The sequence below is a fragment of the Euphorbia lathyris genome, chromosome 5, assembly GCF_963576675.1.
Source record: "Euphorbia lathyris chromosome 5, ddEupLath1.1, whole genome shotgun sequence".
Classification (NCBI taxonomy): Eukaryota; Viridiplantae; Streptophyta; class Magnoliopsida; order Malpighiales; family Euphorbiaceae; genus Euphorbia; species Euphorbia lathyris.
This window is the reverse complement of record NC_088914.1, coordinates 63724407-63748104: the sequence shown is the minus strand read 5'-3', so window position 1 is coordinate 63748104 and position 23698 is coordinate 63724407. Positions and strand designations below refer to the sequence as shown.

General features: G+C 35.9%; 3 protein-coding genes across 3 annotated transcripts; 2 read left to right on the top strand and 1 right to left on the bottom strand.

Annotated features, from left to right (window-relative positions):
• The first annotated feature begins 854 nt into the window (after positions 1-854).
• Positions 855-5409, top strand: LOC136230084 (uncharacterized protein At4g38062). Its single transcript, XM_066019023.1, has 2 exons — positions 855-1033; positions 1646-5409. Exon 2 carries the CDS (start codon positions 1676-1678, stop codon positions 5243-5245), a length of 3570 nt encoding a protein of 1189 aa, XP_065875095.1. The 5' UTR covers positions 855-1033; positions 1646-1675; the 3' UTR covers positions 5246-5409.
• Positions 5410-5475: 66 nt separating this feature from the next.
• LOC136230086 (uncharacterized) lies at positions 5476-7810 on the bottom strand. The gene is made up of 4 exons (XM_066019025.1): positions 7607-7810; positions 7344-7515; positions 5973-6089; positions 5476-5824 (listed from the first exon to the last, which is right to left on the bottom strand). Exons 1-4 carry the CDS (start codon positions 7720-7722, stop codon positions 5711-5713), a joined length of 519 nt encoding a protein of 172 aa, XP_065875097.1. The 5' UTR covers positions 7723-7810; the 3' UTR covers positions 5476-5710.
• Positions 7811-7922: 112 nt separating this feature from the next.
• Positions 7923-14727, top strand: LOC136230085 (mechanosensitive ion channel protein 2, chloroplastic). The gene is made up of 15 exons (XM_066019024.1): positions 7923-8023; positions 8775-8946; positions 9031-9090; positions 10192-10349; positions 10663-10786; positions 10894-10991; positions 11104-11217; positions 11582-11642; positions 12064-12213; positions 12382-12492; positions 12706-12873; positions 12999-13112; positions 13253-13309; positions 13509-14102; positions 14188-14727. The coding sequence occupies exons 2-15, from the start codon at positions 8869-8871 to the stop codon at positions 14461-14463; spliced, it is 2163 nt and encodes a 720-aa protein (XP_065875096.1). The 5' UTR covers positions 7923-8023; positions 8775-8868; the 3' UTR covers positions 14464-14727.
• Positions 14728-23698: the final 8971 nt, after the last annotated feature.

Below are 23698 nucleotides of genomic sequence, written 5' to 3'. Positions count from 1 at the left end.
GAATCACCATTAGATCCACCCACATTAGAGGTATTGTTATCAGTTAGAAACTGGAATAAAAAGTTAACCGATCGAATAATTGATTAACCAGTTAGTAGTTAACCGAATTTAGTAGACTAATGTATGATTAATGTATTTAAGAAACTGATGAAATGGTTAATTGATCGAATTAATCTTAATGGACTGGTTAATCGACCACATGCATCCCAAGCTAAAACGTTAGGGGTTGGAGGCAGGTCAAAATTTGAAATTGTAAATAATTTTTTTTTATCGTTAACGAATCGTTTGATAAACATTAGACTTATAGTACACATGGATGCTAAATCCATGTATAACTAAATTTTTTTTCCAATAATTATATAACTAAATTTATATGTTATAAAAAAAGGAAAAAATTACAGAAATTCATATTTTAAAATCTATTTACAACTATATCAAGTCATAATTTTGGATTACAATTATGATATTAAAATCATTATTTTTTAATATATTTTAAGGATTATAATTTATAAATTAGAAGTTTAGAATATATTTTCTATGATTTATGATTTATGATTTGGAGTCTAGAATTTTTAAATTATGGTGTAAAATCATAATATATAGAGAATAATGACATGTTAAAAATTAAGTTTGGTGATATGATTTAGTTGTAATTTTGTATTTAATTATGATATTTATGTATTTGACCCTGAAAAAAAAGTAAAAGTTTGGGCCAAAATTATTACGAGTGGGTTTGGTCAATATTGGGCTTACATAAACCTAGCCCAACATTATTCTCCAACGGCCATTTCTCATTATAATATAAGAAAAAACAGAAAATAAAAAATAAAAAAATTATCCATCTCTATGCTTTGGCTTTCAATTTCAAATCCCGCCCTTCTCTCTCTGTACTCTCAACGGCTCTCTCTTTCTCTGCAAATCCAACTTTCTCACTTGTTTTTCTCTCTCCCATTTTTCAACAAACAACACAAGATTTCACTTTCAACTTCCACTCAAGTCGCAGCTTATGGAGAATCTGTAATTTCATTACCAGGTACATTTCTGGCTCTTTCTTCTTCTTCGTTTATCCCAAATCGAACCCTAGCTCAATGTCGTTATTATATGCTGACTTTATGATTTAGAAAGTTACTTTCTTTATGCTTTACATGATTCTGGGTTTTTCCATTGCTCTGTTTTGCTACATTATGTGTTACAATTAGCCCTCTACTTAATTGCGAAGAAAAGTTGTTTTAACGATAAGAATGTGACTTCTTTCAACCTAATTTTTGTCAATCGGCATTTATATTTTCTTTCAATTCTTAGTCTAAGTTCTTTTAAAAAAACCAAACTGGTTGTGAAGTAAGTATGATTTTTTTAAGTGGTATTTAGTGATATTTCCTAGTATGTTTTTCTCAATCACCTGAATCACAAGTTGTACCATTACCATTTTTAGGCTGTTAAGTTGTTTGAGTAGTAAATTGTTATTCGCTATCATATGAAAAAAGGCACTATGGTTATGTGGGTATTAGAAGAAATAGTGACAAACTTTAGATAGGCACTTGTATGAACTGTTTGTTTCTTTAGTGATATTGATCATCAGATAAACATATTGTTCCTTTGTTTATAAGAATCCATGAATATGTGTTTGTTATCCGTTTGCAAACAGGTATTCTTTTGAAACAAATTTAGAAGGCAAATGGATAAGGTCTGTGAAGAGTTGGATGAAGCCAAAGCTGAAATTGAGAAACTGAAGGTAGAGTTAAAATGCAAAGCAAAACTGTCGGAGGATTTGAAGAAAGCGCACTGTGAGCAGATGAGCCAAATTCGACAAACTAATGAGAAAATTAAGAAGCAGACTGAAGAGATAAATGGAAAGGTTGAGGAGGTCTCTTCGGCGCGACAAATGTGTGAAGATCTTCAATGTAGTTTGAATGCAAAGGAGTCCATCATCAGACAACTGAGTGCTGCAAATGATAAGCTCAGAGTTGATTCTGATAGGAAGGACCGGAAATTTGAAGAGGAGAAACGAGAACTGGCGATGGCTCTAGATGAAGCAAATGAAAGGAATATAGATCAGGAGCAAAAGATTAATGTATATATGGCAGAAATCGAGGGTCTTAAGGGGCTTCTATCTTCTTCACGGAAGAAGTTATTGGAAGCTGAGAAAAAAGCCAAAGTATGTAAAGAACTAGGAGAAAGAGATGAAGTGCTATTTAAATTAGAAGAGGAGAATAGGAAGCATGTAGATCAGCTAAAATGGAAGAAAGAGCAATTCAAACATCTAGAAGAAGCACATGAAAAGCTCCGAAATCAGCTGAAGGAAAACAAGAAAGAGTGGGAGTTGGAAAAGTCAAATTTGGTCGATGAGATCTGTAGATTGCAAACGAGCTTGGACACTCAAACCAGAATGTCTGAAAATCTTCAAAACCAGTTGAAGATGATCAACCAAGCCCTAGCTCACGAAGAAAGCAGGAGAAAGTATCTGGAAGTTGAAATATGTGAATTTAAAGCGCGGTTTGAGAATGTTTTCACTGAATGCCAGGATACAAAGTCACAACTGGAACACTTGACCACTCAGAGGGACAAAGAAATAGCAGCTCTTAGACATTTATTAGGCTCAAAAGAGACAGTTTACAAGGAAGCAGAGTACCAAGCCAGGAAACTAGAGCAGGAAAATCAAGAATTGCTGGCATCACTTAAGGAACTCCGGGAAGCTCAGATTCAGGAAGTGGGAAATTCTTCTTCTCTGCCAAAATTGCGGAACAAGCTGAGAAGTTTGGAGCAGATACACAGAGATTGTTCTGCAAATCTTAGAGCCAAAGAAGCCGAGTGGAGCACTCTACTCGAAAAATTGACTGGAGAGCTGGAATGTTATAGGTCTGCTGTAAAAAATAAAGAAAAAACAGAAGAAGAGCTCAAGGTAGAGTTGGAAGATTGCTACAATGCATTAACGCAGCTGGAGTTGCAGAAAGAAGAGGCATCAGTAATCTCGCTGGTGTTGAAATCAGGAATAACTGAGGCACGGTTGAGCCTTAGAAATGCCGAGGCTGAGACAAGTTTCCATGAAAAAGAGAGAGACGAAAAGGTATCCTACTTGATGAGGCAACTGGAGATGAAGAAGACTGCTTTGTCCAAAGCACTCAAAGATAACCAAGAAGAACGTCAAAAGGCTGAATGTTTATTAAAAAGAGTTGAATCTTTCGAGCTTGATGAGCAGCGGTTCCTGATTGAGAAAGAGCTGAAAAGGTGCAAGGAATTGCTTCAGGAATCATCCAAGTCTCAACTTCAGTTCAAGGAGCATGCTCTGCGGACAGAAAATGAGCTGAGGGACAAAATTGGTAAACTCTGTGATGCCTTAGATATGGCAAATTTTGAATTGGCGACAGAACGTGAGAAGGTAGCATCTTTGTCAGGCAAAGCTGCATCCTTGGAAATGATCGAAGAAAAGCAGCAGTTAACGCATAGGGAGCTTGAAAATTGCAAAGAAATGCTCGAGGAATCATCTAGATGTCAACTTCACTTCAAGGAGCAAGCTTTGCAGACAGAGAGAGAGCTGAGAGCCAAAATTGATGAACTTTGTGATGCCTTAGATATAGCAAATTCAGAATTGGCAACAGAACGAGAGAAGGCAGCATTTTTGTCGAGCAAGGTTGCGTCCTTGGATACTACCGGGGAAAGACTGCAGTTGTTGCAGAAGGAGCTTGAGAAGTACAAAGAAATGCTGGAGGAATCATCTAGGTGTCAACTTCAACTAGAGAAGGAAGCTGCAAGCATGGAAACCAACTTCAAAGGGAAACTAAGAGAAGTTAATGATGCACTGGATAATGCAAATACCGAATTGTACAAAGAGCGTGAAAAGGCAGAATCTTTACTGAGGAAGGTCGAGTCTTTCAACCTTACTGAAGAGCAGTTGCGTCTGATGGAGAAGGAACTGGAGAGGTATAAGCAAATGCTTGAGGAATCAACCAAATGCCAACTTCGCATACAGAAGCAAGCTTTGCAAAAGGAAAATGACTTCCAAAAGAAACGTAAAGAAGTTTCTGATGCCTTGGAGAAGGTGAACTCTGAACTGGCAGCAAAAATTAGTGAGGGACACGCAATTGAATTCGAGTTATGGATATGGGAATCTATTGCTCAGCGCTTAAGATATGACCTAGAAGAAAATCAGGCATTGAGGAAAGAATTAGAAGCTTCTCTTCTTTCACAAGTAGAGGTTGGGGAAATAATCAAGCAGGAGAAGGATGGTCTACTCAAAATTTTAGAAGTGAAAGATAGTAGAATAGATAATCTTCAGCAGCAGATTGAATTCTATGAACAAGAGGTCAAGAAAAGAGAGTCAGAAGCTGCCAATTCTGCTCGAATGGAGAAAACAATGTCTTTTGAATCAGAAAGAGAAAATTTTCTCCAAACAATGAGAGAAAAAGACAAGATTTTGGGGGATTTACAGGAAGAGATTAGCTGGTTGGAACAAGAATCACTCAGAAGAGAACTTGAAGTTGCTGTTCTTGCACAAACTGGGATTGAAAGGACACTTGAGCATGAAAAAGACAACCACATCCAACTTGTAGCAGAAAAAGATCATAAAATTGATGAACTATTACAGCTTGTAAGTTCATTGGAAGAAAAACTTAATTGCTCATTAGTCACCCTTTCTTCAGAGCTCGCTGAGAAGCAGGCCGAAATTAGTTTTGTCCATGAGGCCTGGGAGAAGATTGCGGCTGCTGAGATTCTCGCTCAGCTGGAAATTGAAGAGAGGAAGTTAATGATTGTGGAGTTGGAGAATGACCTTTACTGTGTACAGCAGAAGCTAGAAGCTCAGGAAAAATCCTTATCTTCTTCACAACAGCAAGCTTTGGGCATCGAAGCTCAATTCCAAGCGAAACATGCAGAAATGAAGAAATTGACAAATCAACTGGAGACAAAACTGAGAACATCTCAAGCTTTGGTTGATGAGCTCAAGATTGAGAGAACTAATTTGGTTGGGGAGGTCACGAAATTGTCAACGGAGAAGGAAAATGTGATGGGTTTTATAGTGGGACTCGGCAGCAGGATCAGTCAGTTCTCCATTCAAGATATGCAACTGCTGGGAACCTTGGAAAGAATGGTGGATTCTCTTGATGATGCAAGTGGATCTGTTTTGGCTTCGAAAGGTAATACTGAGCTTGTCAAGCCGGAGAGAGAGATCGTGAACTCTCATCCTTCACCCACGACAAAGAAATTTCAGGCTGCTATGGAAGGCAGATCGCCATTCCGGGAACTCAACTAGAAGCTGAGAGATGGGCTATTCATTTATATATAGCTTTTCTCTGACACCGTCTGTCTTCCTTTATTCCGTTTTTCTATTAATTTTATTAATTAGCATGCAATTTTTAAGCATGGATTTGCTGGTCTTATTTGTATATTATGCATCTGTAAGCACACTGTTTCTGCTATGAGAACTTACCACACATTTATATTATGTTACTTTCGCTACACGAACAATCTCCAACACCTCAGTTCTACTCAATAAATTTCCCCTTCATTTATAATTGAGCAAGCAATTGATAACAAATTACATTCTAGTTTGAGAAAGCTATAAGTTGAATACAACCTAATATGTATTATGTATATGTTGACATATGACTTGTTCTGCAGCATCACAAGGTTCAACTTATATTAACCACCATCAAGAATCTGTTGGATCTGAATACAATGACATATTTCTATGACAGAAAAAAGTTCAATCCTCCTTTCAGTTCCTGCTAGATGAGCTTGACTTTCGATAAAATTCTGATAATCCTTGCCTCAAAGCTCCAAGGTTTACCCCATCGTCAACCAAGATACTAGTCGCACCCATTTCAGATGTCTGTAAATACCAATATTAGAATTAAACTTGTATATCCAGCCAGAGAAAAAAAAAAATTAGTATAAAAACAACCAAATGACAACTTCTATATCATAAAAGCAAGACGGTTAGTAAAAAAATAAGCATATCAATGATGGAGAAAGTTTACAGGTCCAATGTTCCTGTCCTCGTCATCAAAGAAAAGCATGGATGTGAAAGGCAATCCAGTCTTCTTATGAATCCTCTGAAAATGCTCAGTTTTGTGAGTCCAGCTGGAGAAAATTTCCTGCATGATAAAGGCCAATATTGTGGTTGCATTGCTTAACAAGAACAAATAATTCATGAAAAAAGGGGAAATTTCCCACTAAATTGACCTTGCAAGCTCAAAATTCCCTTTACTCATCTGCCTCCTAAATATTCACACTAAAATATAGATATCTTAGTGACGATGGCCTGAAGATCTTTGACTGCCATGTTTGTAATTCCTGCACAGAGACATGAGTCGGGAGTGCCAAACATGTTGCGGACGAATCCACTGTTTATCGGTACAAACGGAAACAGAAGCTAAAATAAAAACTACAAAAAACAACAAAAAAGACTTCCTCACAATTCTATTTCATCTAACACCTGCAATATCTTCAGCGATCTAGTTAGAGAGCTGTGATGTAGGAGAGAAAGTAGGAATATGGAGACTGAAGAGTATCTAGCTTATCTCTTTTGAGAAGTTCTCTATTTTGCATTAGTCAATATGGAATATCTAACTAATGTCTAGCTAATTATATTCAGCTTAATGCTTGTGAAATCCTGCTTTTTGCTTTGTTCTGTTCATCTGTTTAAACTCCTAGTTTGACATTTTTAAGCTTATGAAGCGTTCATTGTTCCTATTTGCACTAAGTTCATAAAAAATGTATTCATGGTATATGAGTATCATTCAAACACTCGTTAAGAAATCAACTACTAAAAGGTTATCTTTTACCAGTTTTACTAAAATGTAGCTTTTGTTTTTAAGCTGGAAGCTCAATTTAATAACCTTTTTGGCCTTTGGTAAATTGCTATGCTCTTTTCAAGCTCCTTAACGTTGATTAGTTCATTTGAGTATTTAGTCTCAGAAATATGATTTGGAGCTTGTTTGAGCGCTTAGATAACATTTCATCTGGATAAACCACCAAATATCGAAACATAAGAAATGTTCGAAAATGGGGAGAGACCAAGATCATTACTTCATTCAAAGAGAAGACAGTTTCCCCCATTTAATCTTCATCATGAAGGAATAACTTCCACAATGACAAAGAGGTCATCCAATGATATCAGATTTCTACACTTCTACTTTCTTCCTACTCTATTCCCCCTCCAAAAAAGCACTAATACCCAACTTCTGTTTACTTGAAGAATTACAAGCATACCAGTCAAAAAAGTTTCAGTCAATCATCATGTGGAAACCCTATTCTTCATATCTAAGATAGCCTTATAGCAGACGCAAACAAAGCATCAAAGAGAACAGATAAATTAGCAAATAGAATTTTGAAAAGAAATTGCAGACCTGGGCCACAAACATGCTGTCTACTCCCAATTTAGCAAGAAATGCTTTAGCGATCCGAGGGGTTGGCGATCTAGAAGCAATAGCCATCTCAATTCCCTTTTCCTTCAGCGCATATAATATACCTTTAGCTTGCGGATACAGATAGGGAGTATCATCCTGATAATAGCATTCACTGAACAATTTAAACAACAATAACATTAATTTCTATAATTGTTCTGAAGCGAAAACAAGACCATAGAAGCATCTAACCACTAAAAACGAACCAGTAAAAAGGCCATAAAGTATAATCAAGATCAAAGACGACCAAGCGAGGAAGATCCTGAAATTGCCCGATTATCTGCAATGCTTCATTTTTCACCTTGTCCACTTCGTCTTCCATTTCTACCCTCTCCGACTGGTTGAAGATGCAGAGTTGCAGATGATTGCTCTCGTATTCCGGGAGGGAAATAAAACGGCAGATCACTATGCGTTTTAATGGCGGCCTCCTAAATAGAAAAATCAATAAAGAAAAGCCGCCGTGAAATTATGACTTGGAAAACACGTGGCTAAATTAGAGCGGGCAAATGGATAGTTGATTAAAACGCACCGTATTAAGGCAAACAAAAACCAGGAACAGGAAAGCTTTCAGCCTGAGATTCTCCGCTTCGTCTTTGTCGAAGCTTGTTCTCCATAACTTTCAGGTATTTTTTGTTTCTTCTCTCGCAAATAGCTGTTTTTATTTATTTATTTTCAATTAATTTGGATACTTTCGGTTCGTTTCAACTATCTCAATGGTGAGTCAACTTTGTTAGCCATTTTCATTATAGAAATTTTCTTAATTTTTAGTCTACATATCTTGCTGATTCTATTTTGCTTTTGAATTGGCGCAATAATGATTCTATTTCACTATTTGTTCCATTGGGTGCCAAGGGCTTTCATTTCAGTTATCAAATAACTTAACAAATTCGCCTAATCCCCTTTTCTTTACTTTGATAGTTTTCCCCCTTTTGTAAGAATAGCAAATGAATTCAAACTTAATTGAGAGTTTTCAGTATATGTTGTAGGGGCCTTAATTGAGAGTTTTCAGCATATGTTTTCCCCCTTTGTTAATAAATCCGTACTATTTGTTAAGTATGTGCAAAATAGCCCCAAATTGTGAGAATTAAGAATGTCATACTTCACTTTAATTTACAAACATGATGAGTATGTGCACCCAAATCGCTAGGTGTTGAGCTTTCATCGATTTGCTTCATTTTTAAGATAAGTTCATGTGCTCCCAATCCATGCCAAGACGTGGTATTTTTCAAATTCTTTAAGTGCTTCTCTAGAGAAGGACATCCGGTCAGTTACTTTGCTACACAAAATTGTTCTTACAGAATTTGCAAGTCTAGTAACAAATCTTCTATAGCAGGTCTGTGAATGCTTAGTTATCAAAATCTGTTTGATTTGCAGATACATGACAATTGTAGAGGTAATAGTTTACCAAGTAGAGTTCTGAGCTTTCACGAATACCGGTGTCCTTTGGCATCTCAACTTCTCTTTGGCAATGGCTGTTTGTGGTTCCTTGCAATTGTCCCATGATATTGGGCTTTGCAAGAGCCAGGGTTACGCAAAACAATATAAGGTAAGATTAACTACATCTTCAATTATTTTTGGAAAAATATTTTATTGATATTTTTGCTTGTAAATCAAATATGTGTGCTCTCAGATCAGATCGAGGAGGGAAAATATACCTATATTGAGTACCACACTTTCATCACGAGCTTCGGTAACTTCTGAAGCTATTATTTTTTCTTGAAACTGCATTATGTTTGTACCTAAAATTATGTGCGCAAACACACACTTGCCTTTGCAGATACGAAATGGCCAGCTTGAGAGATATTTCATTTGGATTAGGATTTTTGACATTCAATTCTAATTTAAGTGCAAAGTTTATAGTTTCCAGCAAAGCATTTGACTTTCATTCATTTAATAATCACTTCCATATTCATGTTTTTCAAAAAATTTGTTTTTTACTTCACAAATGTACCTTTTTAATGGATTTGGCGGTCCTCTGCATATTAATTTTTTTAATTATATAACAGTATACGCCTTATATTTTATATTTTTTTTATAATAGAGATATATCCACATGTCATTTATTTTGTTCAACAAAAGTTAGAAAACAAAGAAAAAGTTTTAGGCTACGTTTGTTTTGAAGGATGTAAAGGAGAGAGAATGGAAGGCAGAATTTCCAAGGGATGTATTTGGACTAAATTAAAGAAGACGAAATAGGAATCCCTGCAAGGACAAGGACAGGATGAGTTATGTCCAGTTACAATAACAGGGAAGAAGTGGGGAATGGCCCTCAGCATACCTCGTTTCCATCCTTAGTACTGTTGCCATAACGAAAGAATGGGATTCCAATATCTGAAACTTTGATGTAATGAGAAGAAGACAAGCACCAATCTTTCATTTGAAACTATAAAATCGTACACCCTTTTCTAAAGAATGGCATAGAAGCGCTAATTTCATCCATGAATAGTCATTAACTTGCACAAAATAATCATCTTTTCAGTTACAATATTATCATCTTTTTAAACTGAAATGTAAATATAAAATTAACTTTCAATGTCAGATCAAGGCTTTCAAAATCAATAACAATGAAAAATTTGCTTGCCTCTACATGCATTATGGGCATGAAAAAGGATTGTCAAGGTTTATGGTGAAAGATAATCATCAGAAGACTTAGAGATGTCTCAGTGATGTGGATATTTTTTTCGTTGTGCATATGAAATTGTCTTCAGCTTGTTGAATTCATTGATAAAAGTTGTTGATGAAATTTTATGGAATAATAAACGTAGATTGAGAATATGTATTCTTATTACAGATTATGCAATGGAGTTCTTCGAATGCCCGTTTATCAGACATTTTATGCAGACCAATATGCCCTACATTAAGTAGACAGAATGTCTTTAGGTGCCATTCTTTTTTAGTTCCAGGGAAAGAGCTTCCTGGAATAAAGGCTACTTCCATGGTATTGACAAAGTAAGGTTCCTTCCTTTCAGTTCTATAGAAATAGATCTTGATGAATCACTACACTCATTTTGCTCTTTCTGCATCTTGAAGTATCAAACATTTCAGTGCATGAAAATATTGGTGGAACTTAGCCCAACTAGAATGTTTTGTAATAGTCATCATGTCATAATTTGGTTTTATATTGTTTTAGTGTTCAGTTGGTTTTTTCCAAAAATTTTAAACTTTTTACTAGGCATGTATTGATTGTATTTTGTGTCAAATTTTAACTTTATATCATTATGAGTACATTTTGTTCAATCATGTTCTTTTACAAATATTGCAGGTCATATGATGTTTTGCAAAGAAGTCCTGTCATAATGAAGCTGGCTCCGGCAATTGGTGTAATTGTATTTGCAACATGGAGTCTTGGGCCACTCATGCGTCTCAGCAGAAATATACTGCTTCATGTACATGGAATCTCCTTCGTTTTCTTTATTTCTTGTGTTTTTTGAGTTGTATTTTATTCTACTGGGCACTTCTTTGACTATCTGTTTCATCTTAAAATAACCTGCAGAAGAATGATAATAGCTGGAAAAAGAGTGGCACATATTATGTTATGACATCTTATGTTCAACCTTTGCTTCTATGGACTGGTGCAATACTTATATGCAGGTCTAGATCATGACTTCGTTAAATTGCAAGCGTTTCAGAAATTCAACCTCAAGTGAATAACCTGCTGAGAAGCCACTGGAATAGTATACTGACCAGAATTGAATTTATGCAGAGCTTTGGATCCTCTTATCCTGCCTACGGAAGCTAGCCAGGTTGTTAAGCAGAGGCTTTTGAATTTTGTGAGGTCATTATCAACTGTGCTGGCTTTTGCCTATTGTTTATCAAGGTAACTCCCTTTCTTATCACCTTTTAATTGTTCTTGTCTCTGTAGTTTCATTTGATAGAATAATTTCTAGTATCTATGGCCTGTTCTTTCCGGGCTTCTTAGGGATTTGCATAATTTGGTTCCTCATTTCTTCTAGTAGATGTCTGTACTGCTTTTTTCTGTTGTAATAAAGATATCTCTTTGGAAGCAGCTCCTTTATTGGGAATTATATTATCATTCTAATTATCTGATCTTTTTGAATGATTTTTTTTTTCTGGAGATATATGGTCGTGAACTGTTTCTTTTCAATGAACTACTCCAAGTCACGGTTGCTGATTGGAAGTTTGATTTCTGAAACTAAACATGGATAAATTCTTCAATGCAGCATGATTCAACAAGTGCAGAAGTTCTTTGTTGAGACTAATGAGCCCAAGGATGCAAGAAATGTATGTATCAGTACTCTGAACATGGAATATGCTTTGACGACATACTTGTTGTATGCTATTTTTGCATAGGTTCCTGTCTTCAAGGATTTAGTTTTACTTTTTGTTGTGTTCTTAATGTTTTCTAGTTTTATTCTGTGGTTTTTTTTTTTTTTTTTTTAACGTGTTGTTATTCTGTGTTTTGGAGTATGTCCTATGGGCTTATGAAGTTATATTTCTAATGTGGCCTGCTTAAGTTCGACATTAATGTTTGCAATATCTATAATTGCTAACCTATTTAGCAGGGATGAAATGAGATAAACTTCACTCTTCTCTATTTAGCTTTATTTTGTTTGCCTGTTTAGACACCTCAAAATACTGCGTAGGTAGAATCTTTTTTGGATGCTCAGTGACACATAAGATATTTTGTTCTTCTTCTGCACAGATGGGTTTCCAATTTGCAGGGAAAGCTGTATATTCTGCTGTGTGGGTAGCTGCTGTTTCGCTTTTCATGGAATTGCTGGGTTTCTCTACCCAGAAGTGGCTCACTGCTGGAGGTCTTGGGACAGTATTGCTGACCCTTGCTGGTCGTGAGGTGTGAATAAGTTTTTTCTTTTTTTATCATACTATTTTATTGTGTAGCTCTATCTGGACCTTTTGTTTGATGTGCACGCAGTACTAGGTACTCTGTTTCACTCTCTTAAAAACAGTACTTCATGGATTTAGTCTTACAATTTCACAACTTTATCGTTTGTTATTTTAGATATTCACAAATTTTCTCTCAAGTGCAATGATCCATGCAACTCGACCTTTCGTTGTGAATGAGTGGATTCAAACAAAGATTGAAGGCTACGAAGTTTCTGGTACTGTTGAGGTTTGTAATTATAATGGCTTCAAATTAAATGAGCATATAAAGTGTGTTTTACATTTTTGTGACTTGGAAATGATAATGATCGTGAACCTTTATTTTTTTTTTTGGTGGACATTTAGTTAAATCATCTTATAGAGCAACATCTTCATGCTGCAATAGGTGGAACATTTGAGAGCCTTTATGTCATGTGGACTTTTGTTCTTTTATCTTATGCAGCATGTCGGTTGGTGGTCACCAACAATTGTGAGAGGTGAAGATCGTGAAGCAGTTCATATTCCCAACCACAAGTTCACAATGAATGTCGTGCGAAACCTTAGCCAAAAAAGTCATTGGCGTATTAAAACCCACCTAGCCATTAGTCACATGGATGCTCATAAGATTAATGTGAGAAGAATTGATCTTCTTATCCTTTCAAAGTGCAGTTCTTTTTCATCCATGGCTCTGCTTGATTTCTTTTAATAGAGAATCAAGTTTTTTTTTTTTTCCTTTTCTTTTTTCTTTTGCGGCAGAATATTGTAGCTGATATGCGCAAAGTCTTGGCCAAGAATCCTCAAGTTGAGCAGCAGAGGTTGCATAGAAGAGTATTTTTGGATAATATAGATCCTGAAAATCAAGCTCTTCGAGTGAGTACTTCTTTCATTTAAGGGATAGTCCTACTGCATTAGATTCATTCCTTTTTCATTGTTTGGCTTGTCTAAGGTTATTGTCTTCCAAAACTATCAAAATGTTAATTTGGGAAGTACGTCTCTCTCTCCCTCTGCAGATTTTGATATCCTGTTTCGTGAAGACCTCTCATCATGAAGAATATCTGTGCGTAAAGGTAGAAATTTTGTTATTTAGTTTTGGTATTTATGTTTTTTAGAACTATTTGTATCAATTATATTATTCTCAGGGTAGGATTTCTCTTTGCATAGACAGCTTCATGCACTCGTGTCAAATGTTATCAATGAAAATGCAGCACATTCAATTTTCTCATGTTTTAGGACGCTGCTTATTTAGGTTGAATCATAATGAAACAGGAAGCTATACTATTGGATCTTCTGAGAGTTATCAGCCATCACCGAGCTCGTCTTGCTACACCAATCCGAACAGTGCAGAAATTTTATCGTGATGCTGATATGGATAATATTCCATTTGCGGATTCTATCTACAACCGTGGTGGAGTGGCATCTAACCGTCCTTTGCTATTGATTGAACCCTCTTACAAAATTAACGGAGATGATAAAGCAAAATCTCAAACTCGTCAAGGTCGTGGTTCCGGTGAACAAGAGGTTAAGGCTACATCGAGGCCCCAAACTGAATCCAAAACAGTCAGCAGCCCAAAATCCGACTCCAAGACCAAAGAAGCACCTAAATCTGACATAAAGGCTGATGCTAAAATTAGTGAAACACATAACTCTGACATCAAGGATCCCACAAAAGCTGTCACTACATCTATGTCTGATCCCATGGGAGGTGATAAAATAGCATCGAAATCATCACCAAATTCTGCCACCAAGACATCAAACTCGGAAGAAGCATCCACATCGAGTCCTGATTCCAAAGCAGGAGGCTTTGTGTCGAGTAATGTGAAACAGAACAAAAAGATCCCTGAAACCAAGCCGCCCAAGACTGTGAGTCCTAGAAATATAACTCAGGATAGTCGGTTTGATTATTATTTTATTAGAATGTGATACTGACAGGGAAAGAGAAATGCAGGAGTCTTCTCAATCAAAACAAGGAGGCGAGAGACAACCATCAGCATCGAGACCTCCCTTGGAGGAAAATATAGTTCTTGGTGTTGCTCTGGAGGGGTCAAAGAGGACACTTCCGATTGAGGAAGACGACGTGGCTTCCCCTTCCCACCCAACTCAAGGAGAGTTGAAGGAAATAGCTGTTGCACGCAGAAGCGGAAGTGCAAATCAAACAGGTGAGAAGGATGTAAAAGATGGTCAAATTCCAAGTCCTCCTAGTGCGCCATCGACTGATCGATGAAAATCGTTGCCTTGATGGTTGCTAACTTGCTCTGAAACCTCCATTCCAATGCTTTTTCATAAAATTATACAAGTTTGAGGGTAATTTTTGATGATAAGAAGTAGTCAAATTAGAAGGTACCATTCTTTTCTCAGCTGGAGTATGATTTGTTGCACATCAGTTGGTTGATTAGTATATATATGATGTACATTCCATTTTTCTGGTATGTGAATAAAATTTGCTGTCAAACTTGATATATTGATACTTTATAGCCTATCTAGGATCTGAATGAATCTTTATTCTACTGCTAGTTGCTGTCAAATGACTTAAATCTTTTCATCTTTTTGTAATTAGTTCGTCGAAAATTAAGTGTTTTTTGTGTTTGTTAATTTATAATGAATTTTACTTTAGAAATTATTGATGTTAATTTCGTTTCTTCTTCCTTTTCTTCAGAGCATGTTATGTATATAATTAAAAAATTTGACTTAATATATATATTTAGTCCTAAAATTAGGATGAATGTGCAATATAAAAGTTTACTTTTAAACTTGGCATGATTTGTACATTTCTAAATTTTGTAAAATTCCTAATTGGTCAAGAAATTTTAACTTCTTAGAGGTGTGGAGGCCTTTCAGTAAAAAAAATTTTTATATCATTTGTGAATTTCATGTTATATATTTTAAGATTTAGAATTTATAAATTTATAAATTATAATATTGAATTTATTTTTTAAGGTTTGAAATTTATAAATTAAGGTTTAGGATTTATTTTCTAAGATCTAGAGCTATATGTTTGGTGCTTTCAACTGAATTGAAGAGATTTACAAACCTAATCTAAAAACAATAGAACTAGACTCGTAGATCTAAAAATCCAGACTGAACAATTAAAATTTAAGTAAATTTATAGTCAAAAAATCAAAATTTCTTACCCTTTCCACGAGTGCCTTACCAGTGTTTTTTATTCCAAATTTTTTCTTTGCGTAGATTTTTGGGTGCTCCGGTTAGATGAGTAAAAAATTGGATTTGTGCATCACATACTCTGTTGAGACAAACAGTTTCTGAAACAATAACAGAAGTCCCAAATTGTAAATCTACTGTATATTTCACAATTTCAGTCTCATTTTTTTTTACGTATAAACAGTCCAAAAAATATATTTTTATGCATAATTAATTTATTATAAAATATATATTAATTAGGATTAATTTAAAAAAAATATGTGGTTTCACGTTTTTGCAGATTGATACATGTGGGTTTTTTCGGAGTAGAAGTAACCATATGGTTTGTTCCGTTAACAAAATCAAGAAAATTTTCAAAAATCTAGAATTTTTAGTTTTAGAAATTCCAGTTACAAGGTTCCAATGATTTATAGCTAACATCTTTATATTTCCTTTCTTATAGTCATGGAAAAAATACAAGGAAAAAATGCATGATATCATTATGATGTACTCCCGCAAGATCCAAGATTTTATAGCGATAGGGTGTCAGGTATAGATCCTGAATCAATTACTAGAATATGGTAGAAAGGAGACTTTTAGGAAGAGAGAGTAAGAAAGAGAGAACAGAGAAAATCAGAAATCAGTAATAAGATATTCATTAGAAATCATTAAGCAGTGAGATATTCATTGATAATTCGCAAGATGTCATTCCAAGTACAATTGCATGTCCTCATATAGCAGAACACATATTGAGGTGTTCTGGCGGTCCAATACAGCTATTATAGCAGTTGGAATTTCCTAAGAACTAGCTAAATGCCAAAATAGGCTAACGGTAAATAAAGCAACGCTAAACACCGCAAATCGACTAACTGAATGAAATGACAAAATTAATGTCAGTTTTAAATAGTTGTACTAACTAACGTCTTTTATGGTAATTGACAATTCCCCTTCCTTTAGAGCATTCTTATCCCCAAGAATGGTAGAAGTCGGGAAACTAAGCTGCAATCATGGCCTTGTCTTCCCAAGTAGCATCTATAAATGGAATGCCTTCCCAATGAATCAACAATTGAGGCACATAAGCATATCCTACGATAGCATTTCGTGTGTTTATCGCCTTAATGGGTTGGATGATGAATTCTCCAGTGTGGGTGGGTGGAAGGGTATGTATTCTGCAAATAGGAGGGAGTTGCAATTTGTAAGCAACCTTGTCTATCTTTTCAATTATCTTATAAGGGCCATAAGACGAGATGAAAGTTTGAGGGAACTATGTATGGCTAAGGTATGTTGTCTATAAGGCTGTAGTAGGAATACCCAATCTCCAACCTAAAATTCTTTGTTAGTGTGATTTTTATTTGCATTTTACTTCATTTGATTATGTGCTATGCTCCTATGTTGGTAGTGATGTGAGGAAGGATAGGCAATTATAGAGCTACTCCATAGAGGGTTTGGAGGGTACTCATGTTGATTGCACTATGATGAGAAGAGTTGTACCAAAATTCAGCGAGGCTCAGCCATTTAGACCACTGTTTAGGAGTTAGAAAACACATGCTTCTTAAATAGTTCTCTATACATTTATTAAGGCGTTTAAATTGTCCATCTGACTGAGGGTGGTAAGTACTCATGTAATGTACGGCTGTGCCAAGCAGCTTCATGAAATCATGCCAAAAATGCCTAGTAAAAATGTGGTCATGATCTGAAACTATGGTTCTGGGCATACCATGAAGGCAAAAATATTATCTAAGAAGGCTTGGGCCATAGTAGAAGCATCGAAAGTATGGGATAAGGGAATGAAATGGTCTAGTTTAGAAAAATGATCTACTATGACGAGGATTGTATCGAATCCTGAAGACTATGCCAATTTGTGCATAAAATCCATTGCAATATCCTTCCATGCACCATTTGGCACTAGCAATGGCTGCAACAAGCTTGGGTAGGCTACATGCTTAGCCTTACAATGTTGATAGGTGTCACGGGCTGATAAAAATCTGGTGACATGTTGAGACATGCATGGCTTATGGAATCCTTGCTGTAATCGGGACATGGTGCCTTTAATGCTTGAATAGCCACCCCAAGGATATTTATGGCACACCTTTATCAATTTTTGGCACAAAGTGGTCGAGGTACCAATGGAAAGCTTATCCTTAAACCTAAGTAGACCTTTGACATAAGTATAATGAGTACCTGAAACATAATTGATAGAAAACTGTTGTATTAGTGCAATAGCTGAAGCATCACCCTCATATGAAGCTTGGATATCCTTCATCCATGTTGGAACATCCATAGAAATGGCCAAAAAATTTTATGTAGAGGCAGGTTATTCTTTCCAATGCCTATATAATTCATCTGCCACCCTATTATCGTAGCCTCTTTTGTATTGAATGTTGTAATTCAATCCAAGTAACTTAGAATTACCCTTATATTGCAGGGAAGTGTGAAGTCATTGCTCTATGAGGTGTTTGATACTCTCCTGATCAATTCTGATGACAAATGGGTTATGTTCCAAGTAGTGTCTCCAGTTGGAACAAGCATATAGAATGGTTATGAATTCCCTCTCATAGGCAGATACTTGCTAGTTTCAAAGGCTCGTGAGTTTAGATAAATAAAAAAATGCTTGCCTTGTTGCCTGAGAGTTGCTCATATACCAGTACCACTGGCATCATACTCCAAAGTAAAAAACCTTAGTAAAGTCAGGTAAGGCTAGGATTGGTGCCCATTTCATGAGTGTTTTGAGATGTTCAAAAGCTTTGGTACCTTCTAGGGTCCAATGAAAGTTGTCCATTCAGTTTTTTATCGGTAAGGATATTTCTTAGATCGGTTTTCGACATGATTATTAGAGTAAGTTATGTTATTCATTTGTTTAATTCATTACTATTTAAATATGTAAGACTTTATTGGTTTTTAAATTCCTCCCACTATTTTACCAAATTAATAACCCTCCATATTAATTCGAAGAATTTCACAAACTCTTTAGTGAGCTAGGATCCTATTTCGTGAAGCTTACCTTGAATGACTCAAATAAGTTCACTCCCTTTAATAGGTAGATTCATGTAATCAATCACATCAACCATGTGATTCCTAGGTTGTTGGGTTACTAACCACATTAGTAACTAATACTTTTTAGGGAAAAGTACAAAAATAAACCTTGTGGTTTGGGTCATTTTCGACTATAGACTACGTGGTTTAAAAGTTTGCAAACAGGTACCTTGAGGTTCATTCCGTTAGCAAACAGGGTCTAAAATGACTAACGGTGTTAAAAAAGCTGAGGTGGCAGTCAAAGTCAAATTACTAGAGGGTTATTTTTGTACTTTTTTTATTTTATTTTTATTTTTTTATACTTTAACCAATCTAAAAATTGCACCTAACCTTTCCCTCTCCCTAGAAACACCACACTTCACCGTCACCCTCACATTCATAGTCCTACTTCGGACCCAATTTTTCCAGCCGGAATCAGAACTTCACCCACCAATTCACTTCTGTAATTCAGCAAAGCATACTCATTCATACTTCCCAACCTTATTTGGATTTGTGATGGATAGAACAACGCCCAATGTAATATTCAGATTAACTGCCAATCTGTAATTTCTTTTGCTCTGCTTCGATTTACAGTGATCTGAAGAAGGTGAAGCAACCCATTTCACCTGGTGGTCGCCTTGCGACATTTTTTAACTCACTGTTCACAGCCGGAAACACGAAGAATGTGAAGAAGGTGAAGATTTCATCATTATCGTATGATGAGAGGAAATTCAAGTCTGAGCAGAACCAGACTTGTTCTTCAGTTTCTTCATTCTCGAATTTTCACAACACAAACAAAATTGCTAGCTGCAATCTAACCTTGCACCGAAGTTTCTGCAAATCGGGTGGAAGATTCTTGGTCTTGCCTGAACAAAACTCTTTCTTCTAGAGGAAAATTAAAGAACGGGAATAAAAGATCGATGAGGCTTTATCCGGTGAGTGTGATCATCTGCGAGGATTCGAGGCCGTGCGACATAAAAATTTGTATGAGAATCATCAAGAGATTAGGACTGCTGCGAATTCAAATTTAATTCATGAAGAGCTCAAGTTTTGGGTGATGAATGGAAGTCGCAGAGTCGAGGAAGTTGGCAGGGAGCATTTGAAGAATTAGTAGAAGAAAAGAAACAACAAAACCAGGAAGATGATGAAGATCTGTTTGCAGGGAATGAAAAATAAAAATTGAAAATATAGAATGACAAAAATAACCTTTTGACTATTTGACTTTGACTGCCACCTCAGATTTTTTAACACCGTTAGTCATTTTAGACCCTGTTTGCTAACGGAATGAACCTCAAGGTACCTGTTTGCAAACCTTTAAACCACGTAGTCTATAATCGAAAATGGCCCAAACCACAAGGTTTATTTTTGTACTTTTCCCTACTTTTTAAGATTAATCCCAACCATTTTGCCCAATAGCTTTAAATAATCCAGACGACTCGCCCAACTATTCTCAGCCACTTTAAGTCATTAACCTTATATATTCATGAAAACGCTTTTCGATAATTCAGGTGTTATCCATAAGACCCCGAGCCCTGAGACTCTCAGTCATCCAAAGGCCCCTAGATACTGCCAGCTGAATTATAATATTAGGAGGGCAACCGAATTTTAATAACTTGCTTATTGACTTAACTTTTGATTAGTGAGGGATTTTAAAGTCTCATAATCTAACCTAGTCTTGATTTGCATTAACATACATCAGACACCTATACATTTTACATTGGCAATTATGGACATATTTCTAAATTTAGTCCACTGAGCCAGAAGCGGAATAAAAGTTCAACCCTAGGGAAATACTAACTATTACATATTTCTCCTTCAAGTCCTCCGTCTTTTCCTTGGCGCCTTGAATTACAACACTATACAATTTCTAGAAAACTTCAACTTAATTGAAGGGATTTGGATGAGAAGAGAAATACAATAGAGGGTAAGAGAGGCAGGACACGCAGGCCTATTTCAAAAATTACCAAAAGACTAAATAACAATTATAGAGAGGTCTAATATGTCCATAATGTCAAACATACAAAGACTCAATTAAATTAAATTTAATTGGTTGATCACATAAACCATTTATGTAATATTTAAGTTAATCCAATTAACATCTTAAATTAATCTACATCCATTTTTAACTTTATTAATTTCATATCCCTTATATTTAATCTAATCAAATTGTAACAAGTACATAGTAGATTAATATAACCTATACAAAATTAGTAGTATGCATATCCCAATTAATTTGTAAAATTCATTTAACACTTTGATTTACATATACCAAATATTAGGTAAAACAAACTTTTAAACAAATTCATTTTAATTTGATAATCAAACGAAAAACTTTTATATTTTAAATTTAAAATATATATATATATTAAATCTGACCCTTTTATAAAACCCTTTTAAAACGAGTCAATTGTCGGGTCGGGCCGTCCTAATCTCCTTTTACAGTTGCTGCCACAAGGCAGCAGCAAAGAGCTGCTGCTGGTTGCTGCCAGCAGCAAGGTCGGGTTTGCTGCCTCGCGGCAGTAACCCCGACCTAATACATTTTTTTATTATTATTTTATATATATATATATATATATATATATATATATATATATGTTTTAAAATAATTTCAAAACAATTTTCAGAATATCAAAACTTTTAAATTTCATGTTTTATCTTTTAGATTTAGTAAAACCAAAACGTTTATTCATCTAACTATAAAACCTTTATTTTCGTTTTTAATGATTATCAAACAAATTAAATTAGGAACAATGCATAATCAGTTTTAATTATCAAATAATTAAAATCTTATTTATCTTTAGATTAATTAACTAATCTGATTTATTAATTAACATAACAATAAATTTTATTCAATTTGATTGAAAACCCCTTTTATTTACATATATAAAATAACGTATTAACATAGTCTCTGATACCAATGAAGGAAAATATACAAGCCTAGGCACAGCGGAATAATAAAATTTTATCTATTTTATCTATTTTCCTTTTCCAAGATCTGTTAATTGTTATTTCATACAAAGAGGGATATAATGAAATACCTTATCTGACGAACTATCTACAGTTGCAAACGAAGTGTCCACGACTCTTAACCCATGAGTCACGAACAATGATCAACACAGAAAAAAAAGACTGTTAGTAATCAACCAATTAATAGCAATCGCAATGATTGCCTCTAAAGGAATCGACACGAGTTCAAAGAAAGAGTAAGAAAGATAGTAATTTAGCTGGGATGATTTCGGAACAGTTCCTTAGCCTTTTCTTTTATGTTGGCCAAAATTCCTATGGTGAGGGTCTATTTATAGACTTCTCAAATCCTAACCCTAGTTGTATTATTTAAGTAATCAATTAGAATTCAATCCGGAATAGAATTACTAATTAGATAATTAAATAAATACTTATTATTATCTAAATAATAACTAATTATATTTAGATAATAACTCTAATCTAATTAGTTATTTAACTTATGTTAGGGATAAGTAATTAGAGTTATAATTTTTTGGAGGCCAGATCGGATTCATTTTGATATTCTTAGCATGGATAAGCAGTTCATTCATTGTAAAGTGAGTATTTCCGGAAATACTTCCTTTTTTATTACCCTTGTGTATGCTGACCCTATCTTGTCTAATCGAAAACGGCTCTGGGAGGTTCTCTATTCTATGGGTGTCAGCATTTCGGAGCCCTGGTTTGTGGCGGGTGACTTCAATGATATCGCCTTTATGAGTGATCAGAGAGGGGGATCCAATCATTATGTTAATCGCTGTCTGCATCACAAGAATAGTATGGATTTATGTGGGCTTTCCGATCTGGGGGCTTCTGGTCATAAATTCACTTGGAAGCGTAATAATACTTTTGTTCGATTGGACAAAGTCTACGCTAATGTTTTAGCTCTAACTTCCTTCCCCGAGTGCTCTGTGTTGAACCTCCCGTTCCGTCATTCGGATCATTGTCCTATTTTGTTTAGACTTTTGAGAGGTAAGCATCCTAGGGGTAAGAGACCGTTCCGGTATCAGTTGGCTTGGGAGTCCCATCCTAAGTTTAAAGAGTTCGTTCATGAGAGTTGGAGACCTCATTCGTATGTACTGCAAGCTGCTGAAGGGTTCAGGAATAAGGTGCAGGGGTGGAATAGGAATGTGTTTGGGCATATTATCAGAAGGAAGAACAAGTTATTAAAGAGGATGGAGGGCATTCAACGCAGGTTGGAGGGGAGGTTTGATCATAGCCTTGAGGGCCTCCTCAGAACCCTTCAGAAGGAGCTGGAGGCTGTGCTTAGGCAGGAGGAGTTCCTTTGGTTCCAGAAGTCTCGGAAGTCCTGGATTAGAGATGGGGATCGTAATACCAAATACTTCCATCTCTCTACCCTGATCAGAAGGCAGAGAAATAGAATTGAGGCCATTAAGGATTCTAATGGTGATTGGGTTTATGAAGATGAGGTTATTCGGAACTTAGCCCTGGATTTCTACAGAGAGCTGTTCAAAGAGGAACCTGTTCTTTTGGAGAGGGCTCACTCTATTGCTACATTTCCTTTAATCAGTGAGGATTGTAGTCAGGAGGCCTTTCAACCTATTTCCCGAAAAGAGATTGACCAAGCTATCTTCAGCATTGGGGCTTCTAAAGCTCCTGGGATTGATGGTCTTCCGGCGGGCTTTTACCATAAGCATTGGGATGTAGTGAAGGAAGGCATCTATAATTTTGTCTTGGGGGTGTTCAGTGGTTCGAAGGATATTGAGCTGGTTAATAGAACCCTCCTGGTTCTGATTCCTAAGATTGATAAGCCTTCTTCCTTTTTGCATATGAGACCTATCAGTCTTTGTAATGTTCTTTACAAAACTGTTACAAAGATTGTGGCTAATAGAATCCGTGGCATTCTTCCTGCGATCATTTGTCAGAATCAGGGTAGCTTTGTGCCTGGTAGACAAATGATGGATAATGTGGTGATCGCCCAAGAGATGGTCCACACGATGAAGATTAGGAAGGGGAGGAAAGGCATTGTGGCTCTGAAGCTGGATTTAGAGAAGGCCTATGATCGAATTAATTGGGATTTCTTGATGGAGAGCCTTGAGAGAGCTAGAATCCCGGACAGCTGGAGAAGTTTAATTAAGGTATGTATTTCTTCTCCTGTGTTTCAAGTTATGGTCAATGGGGATATGTCGGAGGAATTTTCCCCGGGCAGAGGAATCCGTCAGGGGGATCCTATGAGCCCTTTCCTTTTTGTTATTGCTATGGAGAGGCTCTCTCACCTGATTCAGGATGCGATTGATAATGGGAGTTTCCACCCTGTGGTGATCAACAGCTTCTGTCCCCAGGTGACT